Raw genomic sequence first — 12,965 nt, forward strand, 5'->3', positions numbered from 1 at the left:
ATTACCCAAACAAAAGGGCGTGCAACCAACATTCAGTTTCCTTCTTATCGCGGCAGATACAGCTTTCTCGACTCAGCGCTCACTAGTGCACAGTCCCACTGGTGGGAACAATGCTACCAGCGTTGTAAACCTATCGGAATACCCAGAGCCAGGACAGCTCAGGCCAAGTCCCTGTAAAAACGTCAAGACGGACGGCAGTGAAGGCGACGACTCCTGCTCTGGACATGCCAGTGAAAGGGCCGTGATGCAACCTGTAAGCCTGTCAGAACCCGCGGCTTCGTTTACCATGGCCCCAGTGCGCGAGTCTTTCCTGCACGCAGAGGGCAGTCCGGGAGGGAGCACTGGGCCCGTGTGCGAGACCTTGAATCCTCACCCGCCGTCCCCAGCACTCCCGATTGTGCCGGGAGGGCCGCCATCGCCACCGCGTATTGAGGTGTCATCCGACTCGGCGTCACAGCCCGCACCACCTCCATTCGACCGTCCGATGGGATCGTGCACTTCTTCCTCTCCCTCGGCTGTATCCTGCCCTGCCAGTGCCAAAGTGTCGACGGTCGTCGGCCCACCTTCGCCCTCGACTTCTCCTCCGTCTTTCCCGCGGGTACTCTCTTTGGAAAATGCCCCTGGAATGTCGAGCGGGAAGGCTCCAGTGATGGGAAGCTCTTCGCGCCTCAGCAGCAACGACCCCGAGGACGACGGGAGCCCCGACAATGTCGCTTCCCTCCCCCCTCCTTCCAAGGTCTCCCGCGAGTCCGCATTGGTGCCTGCTGGTACTGCGGGACACGCCCTCCCCCTGGATTTCCCCTGCGACGAGACGGACTGCTCCCTCGTCGCCCGGGCCCTGGGCTGCTACACCTGCCTGAGGACCCTGTCGTGCTTCCTGGCACTTTCCCCCTTCCCTGCCCTCGCCCTCCTTCGAGGCCTGTGCTCCCCGCAACGCTCTTCCTTGCTGGACGAGATCCATGTGCAGCTGTTGCGCGTCCTAGCAAATGGGTATCGCGGAGTGGGGGGCACTGGCAAGCTCTATACTCCTCGGGGTCGGTGCCGCGCCTGGGCCTATCTGGACAGAACGAATTGGCCGGTCTATTTCCACCTCTATCTCAAGGCGAGGCAGGACCTTTCCTGGGCAAGCTGGGGGGAGGAGGCGGAGGCCTTGGCGCAGGCGTGGGACGAGGACGTGGAGGCGGTCGGCTGGGCCTTGAGCCTGGAAGTAGCCGCGGAGGAATGGGAGAGGACCCCGGTGAGGGTGCGGGTGGGGATCCTAGAGTGGCTCTGCCACCGCCTAGTGGATAGATCGGACGTGTGTGCTTGGCTGGGCAAGCGAGGTCTGGCGCAGGACATGGAGGCGTTAGAACGCAGCAGACACCCCGACGGGCACATGGACGCGTGCGCCGTCTGCTCTCTTGGGGGGGACTTGGTGCTCTGCGACGGTTGCCCGGCCGTCTACCACCCGGACTGCGTGAACGAGAGAGCCTTCGCCTTGCCCACGACCTGGTTCTGCCCGGAGTGTCGGTTCCAGGACCCGGCGTACTACGGAGCGCGAGTTCCTGAATATTATTGCCGCGTGCGTGCGGGCAAGGGGCAGGGCGGGGCGGAGGGTGAGGGCGAGGAAGTATGGGGCATCCGGGTCATTCATGGGCTGGTCCTCCGACGCATTCTTTCAAGCTCGTGCAAGAATGTGCCTCGTCAAAACCTCCATCTCTTGACGCCCCAGCAGGCCTATCGTCTCCTTCGTCTACTTGGACCGGAGCGAGCTCTCCGATGGCCTTTCTCCCAGCTGCGACGCCCTCCCGGTCTTTTCCCTCCTCTAAACCCCCTTGATTTTCCTCCCGCATGCCCTTCTTCTTTTCCACACGCACCTTCTTCTCCATCGACCTGTGCTGGAAATACCAGCTCGCAGACTGCGACCCCTCCGTCTCTGCCAGTCACCCAATGCGAGGCCAAGGGCGGTAAGGAGCAAGGCGACGACGGATGGACGTGGGAGCTCGTCTCCCTCTCCTTAGAACAGCCTCGTCCACGTCCACAGCTAGCAGACACTCTCCCCCCGAAACGTCAAGCAATAGGTAGTACATGCGCTCAACCGACAGGAGTCCCGGAAGCTTCGTGTTGTTCATGCAAGCAGCAGGGCAGGGCCTGGCAAGTCAAGAATGGTCAGCCGACTCATCAGGTACCTTGGAAGCGCCCTCGGGGTCGCCCACGGAAGCATCCTTTGCCATCCCAGCCGGTTGTGCGTATGAACCAAGGAAAGGGCTATAGTGGTCGTGGAGTCAGCCGCGACTCAGGGGCGGCTCCAAAGGCCCAGGAGGAGAGCGTCGTGGGAGTCACGTCTACGTGCCGGGGCACAGGCCTTTGTTCAAGGCCCTTGCAACGCAAACGAAGGGCCTCCTCAAGAGATAATTGTGCCGGAGAATCGCTAGAGGAGCTGTTGCAAAAACAGGAAGGCATGAAAGAGGAGCGGGAAGGAGGAGAAGGTGTTGCATCACAGAATAATGCGGAGGAGGAGGAGCGCATGGGGGGCGGGATAATGGCGGGCGAGGTAGGAAATGAGAAACGAACACATATGCCCAATATCGGACCGGAGACACCGATGGAAGAAGCCTCTGCATCTCCGAGACAAGGGATCGTGTCAAAACGGCAGAGGGTAAAACCTCGAATTGGGTATGGCTGCAACGAGGAGAAGGAATTCTCACCGGCGGTGGGAGCGAAGGCAATCCTGAAGGGCGAGGGCTTAATGGGAAAGAGGGGAGGGGATGACATGACAGAAGAGGGATTGAATGATTGCAAGGTGGAGCAGGAAGGGGGAAGGGAGGGAGCAAACATGCCGTGCGAGGCGGCAGTGGGAGAGGACTCGGGGGCGGTCACGTTGACCAAAAAAGATGACGGAGGGGGTGAAACAGGTGCCAAAGGAACACGGGAAACGGTCGAGAACAACGCAGTCGGTGCCAGGATTCTTAAGGCTTTGGATAAGGGCGTATCAGGGCTGGTCCGGGCGGATCGGGGGGTCGCACTGGAGGGGGCGCCGGTAGAGACTGCTGTTATGCCACGGGACGTGGGGAAGACTGAGACAAGGTTACAGGACGAAGAAAGACGGTGTACAGAGAGTGAAGTGGCCTTTCTGCAAAGCGCAGAAGGGCACAGTGGCAAGCGTGATGAGGGCAGTGGGCAGCCTCGCAAGCGGAAGCGGGGCCGACCTCCCAAGGGCAGCCAGGGGGAGGACGGGAGAATCGAAGCCCCGAGGAAGGGCATACAAGCGCAAATGCTAGATCAAGAAGAGAATCAGGTCGACGAAAGAAATGTGCAGGCGGTCACAGGAAATTCATCGCATGGGAATGGCACCATGGTGAGAGCTCGGAAGGCGTCAGCCCCATCGCCAGCCGGGCTGGCGAAAGAGAAGCGGGGGAGAGGGCGTCCCCGAAAGACTGAGGCCGGTCAAAGTGAGAGGAAAGATAATAAGAGACATCTGGCGAAAAAAGGGCGCGGGCTAGTAGAGTTAGCCGCAGAGCAGATTGCGGAGGGCCAAGATGAGCGCCAGGACAAGGTATGCGCAGGATCAGCCCCCGAAGAAGCGAAGGGACAGATGGATGGGGGTTGGACTACAAGCCGGTCCGCTCGGCGAATTCGGAAGCCGAAATTTTACGGGGAGTACGATGACACGGCGGGCGAGGCTGGTCAGAAAGGGACGGACGGGGCCTCTGCCAGGCTGAGGCGGAAAGCCCGTCGAGCAACGAGCAGGGACCGGAAGGTGGCCCGTGGAAAGAAGAGACTTAGGATGGGGAGAAGAGGGTCGAGCAAAAGCGCAAAAGCCATGGTCTCCGGCTCGGACACAGAAGATGGAGTGGGTTTCGCCTCTGTCGAGGGACGTCGAGGAAGGTACGAGAGCCACGAAGCTCTTCGTAGGATACGGGCTTCAAAAAAGGGCGCGAAGACTGCACGCACCGGTGGCCGGCAGAGTAGCAGGGGAAGAGGTGGTGCATTGCGGAGAAAGCCGGCCTCATCCCGACGCCGCCGGAGCATTTCTGTGTCATCCGAAGAGGAAAGTGAGGTGCACAGCGCGATGGAAGGAGAGAGCGAGTCAGAGGAGGATAACGAGGAGGACGCGGAGAGTTGGCTCGAGGATCACGATGACAGTGATTTCGGGTCAGACGGGTTGGTAAGCAGCGGGGAGGATGAGGATGGTGCAGTCGGAACAAAGAAGCAGCGAGCAACTAGGAAGGGGGGCGGTGAAGGGAACAAGGAAAGAGAGGAGGAGCAAATTGAAAGCCTAGGGGGAGGGCAATTCGATGTCTTCAGTGATCCCGATGATTTTCTTGCGGAAAGCAACCCTTATCTTCATCGTGCTCGAACATTGGAACGTGCGGAGGCGGAGACGGATGCCGTTGCCTTCAACCCCTTCCTTTACCTGAACAAGTACAGAAGCAGCGAAGCATCCGACGCTCCTCGGAAGCTGATGCCGGTAGTGAAAGGAAGCTGGCGGCCTCGCTTCGCCTTCCCCGTGCGGGTGAACATGGAGGTAGATGAACAGGACGTGGGAGGGTCTGTCGCCCGAGCCATCAAGCCCTTGCCGCAAGTAGCGCACCTGACGCGATTGGAGGATCGGGCAGCCTCCTTGCATTTGGAAAAAATCAAAGATATGCTGCTGCAACTCGAGAGTGAGCTTCGAGGGCTGCTTAGTGGGCCTTGGGAGAGCGGGTCGGCTGTTATCAACGGGTGGGGTGAAAGGGTTTATTGCTCAACGCAGGCCCGAGAGTTGGGGAGGATGACTTCTTTATTGGTCGAAAGCACGCATCCACGAGCTTTCTTGGCCCACTGGCATCAGACTCGGGCGGGAGGATTCCACGTTCGGAAGCCGACAGAGATGGGTCGAGCCCCTCCGAGACTACCCGGAGGATTGCTGGTGGGCGAGAGTAGGAAGATGCCTAGGCTTGCTGATCCAGAGGGAGAGGAAGAAGACCAAAGGACAGGGAAGGAGGAAGCTGGGACAACGATCAGCGCAACACCTGTGGAGCAAAGTGCAACAAGAAACGTGGATGTCAATTGTGTGGAAACAGGCGTTCAAGGAATCGAGAAAAGGGATAGGACTAGAGCGTTGGGATCGGCAGACGGAGAAGGGGGAGGGGAAAGAGTGAGCGAAGTAAAGTCGCTACAGGAGTCCGTTATCAATACAATCGATAGAGGAAATGAACGGGGAGCACATTTAGACGTTGACACACTTGTCGAGAGCGCTAATGCCTCTGGACCTGGCAAACAAATATTGAAGGTGGAAACAGTCGCTACATGGGCAACATGTACTGGTGATGTTCATGTAGAGGAGCATGCGGCTTCCTCCGAAAAGCAGCGACAATCCGGTCTCCAAGCGAAAAAGGAATTACAAGAGGTAGAGCAATCCCCGGAGGAGGTGGATCGGCAACTGGAAAGTGTGAAAAAATCCAAAAGACAAGCGGCTAAACTGTCAGAGGATAAGAAGGAGAGCGAGGACCCGGGAAAAGAGGGTGATGGTCAAGAGAAGGGCACTGAAAAAAGTCTGAAAACCTGTTGGGCCGGTAAAAGTGAGCACTCAATTCACGATACCTTTGAGCTTGGAGAGCCATTGGAATCCCTGTCTTCGTGGGGCGACGGGCGGGTATTTGAACTGGGCCTTGACCCTCTCTCCGGCGGAGTAGACATCACTGTCTGTCATCGTCCCACAAAGGGAGGAGGGAGGGAGGAGAGCCTCCGAATTACGTCCATGTGGGGTGGCCGACGCTGTCACAAGTGGGAGGAGCGTTCCGCGTTGCCGCGTCAGGTAACTCGTCGCATGGCTCGCAGAGACCCTTGGAAAAATGCCCGTCAACTGCCTCCTCGAGGGGTTTCACATCCTAGCAAAGGGCACCAAAGCACTCAACTCCCGCGTGTGGCCATGTCTCACCTGTTTGCTTATCGTGCGCAACATGTTCGCACCGCTGCGGAACTCTGGCAGTTGTTAAGGGTTCTGGATCACTGCTTAGATCGTGACCGCTTTGTATGTCAGCCGACTCGGGGAGTCGTTGGAGAATTGCGAGGTCATCGTGTGGCGCCGCGAGTCGGGATCAGGAAGGAAGATGGGGAAGGCTTCAGCCAAGAGGAAAAAGAAGAGCGCACTAAGTTGGTGGCTGGAGGGATGGAAGCGGCTCTGGAATACCTGTACCATCATAACCGAAGGCGCTCGACGCTCGATGATCCGAGAGCAGCAGGTAAGAAGCAGCACTTCCGAAAAGAAGCCGAGATTTCGATCACAGAGTGGGTGCACGAAGACAGCTTGGACTTGCGCTTGATCCAAGCCTATCGTCGGAGAGCAATCGACGAGGCAAACGCTGAAAAAGCGCGGGTCTTTCGACGACGGAAGGAGAAAGCTGCGAGCAAAATGCGGAAATTGGTGGCCGCTTTCAGAATACAAAGCCAACAATACTGGAAAGGCGTGAAGGAAGATTTTTGGCTGCTGCAGGAGAAGATTGCGACATTCACGGGAGATGACTTTTCGCCTGACGGAGCGACCAATGCTAGCGGAGGAGTTTCTGGTATAGGGAAGGGAGAGTCCAAGACCGCTTCGACAGAAGATTGCGTTTCCGGTCGTCTGTCGACAGAGGTATCTACCCCAATTCCTGCAATGTCGATGAAAAAATCGTGCTGGAGGACAGAAGAGGCTGTGGAACAGGTGGTTCAGAGTAAGGAGGGCCAAGTATTGTATACAAAAGCGCGAAGTGGATGGTTGCAGCTCTATGAGGCGTATCGAAAGAGCAGTTTGGCCCAGCAGAGAAAAATGTGGAGGCTTGATCGTAGGCCGGCATGGGACATAGCAGTGAGGGCACGCACATATAATGGGCTTGATCCTCAGCCGCAGGTAGAGCATGACTGGCAGGAGTTGTGCGCGAAGATAAAGCGGGAAGTGCTCGGTGGGGAAGCAGAGAAGCGATGGCGAAATCATTTAATACGTAACAATGATTATTATGCGACCGCTATTCAGAATGAAGAATTGAAAGAATTGGCAGAAAAGAACGACGAGAATTAAAACGAGGATGGAAAGTTGCATAGGGTTGAGGTCGAATGAATGTGAAAAGCAGTGTAATTAATAAGGGGTGGTGGTTGGCGTTTTCCCGAGAATTAACTTATCGCGTCAAAAGGCATTTAACGAAGCATAAAAAGGCTAATTCAACATTATTTTCAAAAGATATTACTGGCAGGCCCTCTCTATATTGATTTTTACACTGCTAAATGTACTATGCAAAAGTTTCGTCCCTATCAGACGACGTCTGGCATATTCTTCAAAAGAGAAGAGATCGAGACGCTAGGACGTTTCTTTTTGGATACCGTGTCAGGTCCATGTACTCCTTCAAGTGATTTCTTCAGGGGAACGCCCTTAGCTTTGTCCCCTGATATGTTCACTGCAGGTCTTCCCCGTGCAACTGCCTCAGCCGCGACGTATGATGACATGGCAGCAGTCCGAGCAGAAGAATGCACATAGTCTGGGCGCCGAGGAATAGTAAATGTGGTATCCGCGGATTGCTTTCGGATGTTGAGTTCGCCGAGGCCATGAGATGTGGCGGTAGACGAGGAAGTAAGTGCATTAGTCGTGTCTGTATCTGCTTTACCCCTTTTGCTCTTACCCAGCGGAACTAGCTCCTCTGTAGGCTTTGAACGCTTTGGGGAGCTACTGGCTAGTCGCTGATTTAGATGGGGATCTCTTCTTGCAAAGCTCTTATGCTTCTCGATCGAACGGGGCACATAAAGGGCGGCTGCTCCTCCTCCTTCCAGTCCTTCCTTGCCTTCAAACTTGCTGTATTTAATGTCGCCATGCACACTACCAGCGCGAGAATATGCTCCTCTAACAGCTGACACTGTCCTTGACGGTAACGACAGCGATGAAAGCTTTGTCTTCCGTGGATCTGAGATGGTATCCAGCTGCTGTGGATTGACAGACGCCGATGCCGACCTAGCGGCACCTGTCTCTTTACTTACGCCTTCTTGCTTCCATTTTTCATATTTCCGCTCTTCCTGATTGCGTTGCTGTTCCTCAATCATCGCTAGATCTTGCGCAGAAATTTGCTGCTGCAACTGGCCAGGTCGAAAATGAGAGTGACCACTATCATCATTTTTGGTTGATAATGTATCCGGGTCATATTTACTCTCTCTCCTTCCATTTCTAGATGCATGCATAGTATTTAGCCCTCCGCCTTGTGATTCCGATAATGGTGGGATGCTTTCGCAGCGCGTGAGCAAGCCTTTCAAAATCGCATCCGCACGATCATCACCCGAGACGGTGTTGACCGATCCAGTGACGCATGCGGTGCGACTCGGCGGGTCTATACTTGGTGACAATGCAATGGTTGTCGTACCGATCTCACTTGTTTTATCTCCTTGTCTCAGCATTTTGTTCGAATGACTTCCTTGTATCCGTGGTCCCTGGGGTAGCGCGCAATCGACTGTATGTCCGCTAATTCTCTGAAGCATCATCAATGCCAACTGATCAAAGTCCCGGCCACCGGTATCTACTAAAGACTGTCGCTCCTCTGCATCTTCGATGAAAGCTCGCCAGCTTCGATCCGTCCACAGAGAAGCTCGATGGCACAGTACGAAAAGAGAGCGCCGTGCCCTCGTCAAGCCCACATTCATTCGTCGTTCGTCAGCTAGGAACCCAATCGTTCCTCCCTGCGGATTGGCCCGTACACAAGAAAAAATGATAACCTCCTTCTCTCGCCCTTGAAAGCCGTCGATCGTGCTAACTTCCGCTAAGGACGACCCTTCTTCTCCGAATCTTACACGCAGATGCTCTTCCACTAAACGAACTTGGGCCCGATAGGGTGTTATGACTGCCATGTGCTTAAACGCCACCAGGTCTGGAAATTCCACGCGCAACCTAGCAATGAGCTGAACCGCAAATATTGCCTCTTCTATGTTACTGATTGCATTTCCTCGCTTTATCTCACGGGCCGAGGAAACATTAAAAACTCGATAAGCTCCAAAATAAGGTACCCGATCGTACCTTTTAAGATCACCATCCGCATCCTCTTCAGCCGCCTCCAACGCGGGTGCGTTTGAAAGCTTATTATGATAAAATGCTTGGGAGGGAAACCGACAAATGGGTGGTCGCATGCGATATTGGACACGCAAAAGGTGAACAGGATGGCCACCTTTTTCCAGGCGCTCGAATAAGCTGCGGTCATACTTGTATTTCTGCAGCACTGGTGACATGACTGTGGCAGGGAGCTGGCGTGGGTCACCTACAAGAATCAGGTTACGGCAGCCGTACCGCAAGGGAATGAGAGTTGAGGGCTCGACAGCCTGTCCTGCCTCATCGATAACGACGGTGCCAAACCCTCGCGATGTTGATGTCACGGCCTCAGCAAGTTGGCTTGAGGCGGCCGTAGAAAGAGTGGAAAGAATAATTTTTGCATCCCGAATCAGATTGTTGCGAATACGGCTTTTCTCTGCCTCCAGAGCCTTCAAACACTCCCATCGCCGTCTTTTGGCCCTATACAGCTCGCTGCGACTTATCCTTTGTCGCTGTTCAGCTTTGCGCAGCCATTCGCTTTCCTCGACCTCCCCTTCATTTCGCCCATGTAGGCCATGGTCTAGCCTACATTTTCTGGCATCTAAAGCAATCTCTCGGGCATCTCTTTCGTCGCGTTGCAGCCTCAAAACCTCAGCATCAGCCTTATCATACTCCTTCTTCTGAAAATTTGTCAGCAATGCCCTCTCCAATTGTGACTCCAGCGAGACTGTTTTGACTTCCTCTTCTGCATCCGGATCCACAACTCCCAGCCGTACCAAGGTAGGCTTGAATACCTGTCCCTCAGCGTTAAGCAAGCCCGTTCGTTGTAGTCGCATAGTAATTTCATCGATCGCGCCATTACTGGGTGCACAAACCAAGATTCGCGCTTCACGTTGGTGATGACGGTAGCCCACACGGAGGGCAGGCCTTACATTAGTGGCAGAATGGGAGGGATAATAGGTGCTGGTGGGTCGAGAATGCATGATTGCCGAGAGCAGACCCATAATGCAGCGTGTTTTTCCCGTCCCTGGGGGCCCTTGTAACAAAGTGACTTCGCATCCTTGGTGAACAGCTTGGGCATTGATGAAGCAGGAAGCTGAAATGGCCTTCAGGAAAGGGCGTGTCAAGCAGTGCACGATGGAGAAGAGAGCAAACGAAAAACATGTAAGAAAGTGGCCATCTCATGCGAACCATTCATGACGTGAATATGCAAATGCACATCGTACAAAATAGGTTCAGATAGAAACACATGACGTACCTTAAGTTGTGGTGCATTAAATTGTTGTTGAAGGGACTTCCATAGTTTTAGCGGCACATGACTGGGGCAGTGAATTGTCTCAGTAGCTAGCGAAGTTCGAGAGACGTGTGGCGGTTTGGAAGGTCCAATTTGACTAACATCTCTCTCAACATCTCTAGGGCTACCAGCACCAACGTTCTCTTTCTGCTGATCCCTGTCGCCGGTACCTGCCTCATAAGTTTGAGAGCTACTTTCTTGTTGTGATAAGCCTACCGCATTTACTGATTGAGTGACTTCTCCGTCGTAGCACGCACATTCCAACCTCACTTGTGCCCGCCATTCTTTCAAGACTTGCCCGCACGCAGCTCGGACCAGGTCAGACCCTTTATGATTTTTCTTCAAAAACTTCACTTTCCGCCCTATATCTGTAGCGCTCAAGAGTCTTCGCGAGACACGAATTTTTCGCAGGGAACGAATCCTCTCCGATAATTCCTCAACTTCCAAGGGTGATGCGCTTGGGTTCGACGCAGCTTCGTACCGTTTTTCGATATCCCTCCAGATTTGCCTGAGGCCCACCTCGCTTACTACAGTCAGTCTCATTAAATTCTTCCGTTTGGCAGCACCGCTAGCTTCCTTGGTCCCTTTTTCACACTCTTTTCCCCCTTGGAGCAAACGGGGAGCGAGCCGAAAGCCAAGTACCTCTCGAAGCGCAGCAAACTCGCGCGCTGCTGTCGTCAGTCCCCCGATGCCCAGAGCACTCCAATCTGAGCCTACTTTTAACTGTTTAAAATGTAACCCTCCTGTTCCTGGCACTTTTTGCGAAATAGCCACGCGGAATTTAAAGACATATTTGTCCTCATTCCGACCGAGAGCGTCTCCATTCTCAGATGCGGACAGCAGAACGGCCATTGCATGACATTTCATAGCGACTTCGTGAGAGGGACTGTAGAGGTGTTGCTCATGCGCCCCAGATACTTTCTGGTGTCCGTCGTACGCTTGGGCGTACGTGTTTCGATTCTCCCTCCCTTTTTTCACAATGTCTTCTACCACCTCTCCTTCCTCCAACACCTTGTGACTGTCCATACACACATCTAGACTGCTGGTACCCTTCAAATTGCTTCTCGTCGGAAACAATACAAAAACTGCTTGCCCACTACCACTTGACCGAAGCAATCGCTCCAGGGGACGATTTTCATGGATGCTGAATGTCAAAGTGCTGAGGCCATCTCCCTCCAAATCCTCTACTGCATGCTGGAGACTTAGGCGAATAATCTCTCCGGCAAACTGACCATCTTTAGTCCTCTTCTTGCCGTGACTCTTGTTACCTAAAAGATGGGCAACATTCCACCCTCTGTTCGATTTTTCTTTCCTGAGATCTTTCCTTTCATCGTGACTCTGTGACCTAGCAGCTCTCTTCGCCTCTGCCAGGCTTTCCTCCATGTCCCTGCCTAGTCCGCTGCGAGTCTCCTCAAGCAGCAGCGGCTGCCATGTCTCCAAGTAGTGATGAGAGTCCCGGTATCTTAAGGGAACTTCGTCCAGTCGCAGCATTTGCTTCTGCTGCTGATAAGCCTCCGAAGAGAATGAATCGTTCATCAGGTCCGCCACATTCCACTTAAGGACGTGTCGATGAAACTCCCTTGCAACCAGCGGGGCGTTCGTAGTCAAATGTTTTAGTTGTCGGAAAATTTCGAAGTCGTCGTCCGTACGTCGGGGCCCGATGCCAGTAGGAACGTTGCATCGTTGCGACAGAGGGTAATGCGATGACCCTTCTCTTGCTTGCAGGGGAGCTGCATCCTTTTCACCAGGGGTAGAAGTAGCGACAGCATCTGAGGAGTTAAGGGCATTCGTCAGCGAGGAATACTTTCTATGACTGAATCGACTAAATCCTTGCGTGATATATCGAGGATCACGCTTTTCATGTCGATGCGCCTGTTGAGCTTCCTTTTGTGGAACTAAATCTTTGTCCAGACAAGGATCTTCTTCTCTCCCGACCGTTTTCAAGGCTCCCGCTATCGCCATCAAAGATGATGATGAGGAAGACAAAGCAACATCAGAGCGTGCATCGGATGAATGATTTTCTGCCGACGCGTGCCCTGTCTTGGGCGGGCGACGCGGTCTTCCCGATTTCTGAGACCGACGTAGGCTCACGGGTGCCTTCAAATGCTTCGACATCATTGTGAAGGGTTGCATACATGATCTGGCTGAGTCTGTATTTGTTCTTGAGACAACGTGGCTGGACTCCTCCGAAAAGGACGAGGCAGTTGGCGGAGGCACTGCGGGATCTCTCGATTTGCGCCGCGGCGGACTTGTGCCGTCAAAATGTGCCTCAATCGCCGATTGCTGCTCCTCACATAACTCTTCGTTCTTCCATTCTCCAATGATTCGCACTTCCTCCTCATCCCTCTCATCTTCCTTCTCCAGCCAAAGTGGGTGTGAAGGCGCTACATCACTTCTCTCGCATCGAGCGTGGATCCCGTCGTCTGTAATAAGAAAAGGCTTCAATCTTCCCAGGCAGTTTACCAGCTCATTTTCACTTGGGTCACCCGTACTTGCCGATATTATGGTCGCATCTATCCTGCTTCCCAGAGGCTGCTTCAGGGGGATGTGACGCAAAATAAAGGCCTCCAGTGTCGCACGCAAAAAATCGAGCACAGCGCAATGCACTCGAGGCATGCGCCGAGAAAGAGTCTCGTCCTCACCCCAATTCAAAGTTAGCTCTAACCATAG

The 12,965-nt window shown here is 54.1% G+C and overlaps 2 protein-coding genes across 2 annotated transcripts; both read right to left on the reverse strand.

Moving 5' to 3' along the window:
* Positions 1-8,119: 8,119 nt before the first annotated feature.
* Positions 8,120-8,700, reverse strand: NGA_2116000 (setx protein; the record flags this gene model as incomplete). Its single annotated transcript, XM_005856015.1, has 1 exon — positions 8,120-8,700. A coding segment is annotated over one exon (581 nt), but the record flags the coding sequence as incomplete, so codon positions are not given.
* NGA_2127600 (trna-splicing endonuclease positive effector-like protein) lies at positions 8,683-8,929 on the reverse strand (the record flags this gene model as incomplete). The annotated part of the gene is made up of 1 exon (XM_005856017.1): positions 8,683-8,929. A coding segment is annotated over one exon (247 nt), but the record flags the coding sequence as incomplete, so codon positions are not given.
* Between the last annotated feature and the right edge of the window lie 4,036 nt (positions 8,930-12,965).

The sequence above is a fragment of the Nannochloropsis gaditana genome (assembly GCF_000240725.1).
Source record: "Nannochloropsis gaditana CCMP526 unplaced genomic scaffold scaffold054, whole genome shotgun sequence".
NCBI lineage: Eukaryota > Eustigmatophyceae > Eustigmatales > Monodopsidaceae > Microchloropsis > Microchloropsis gaditana.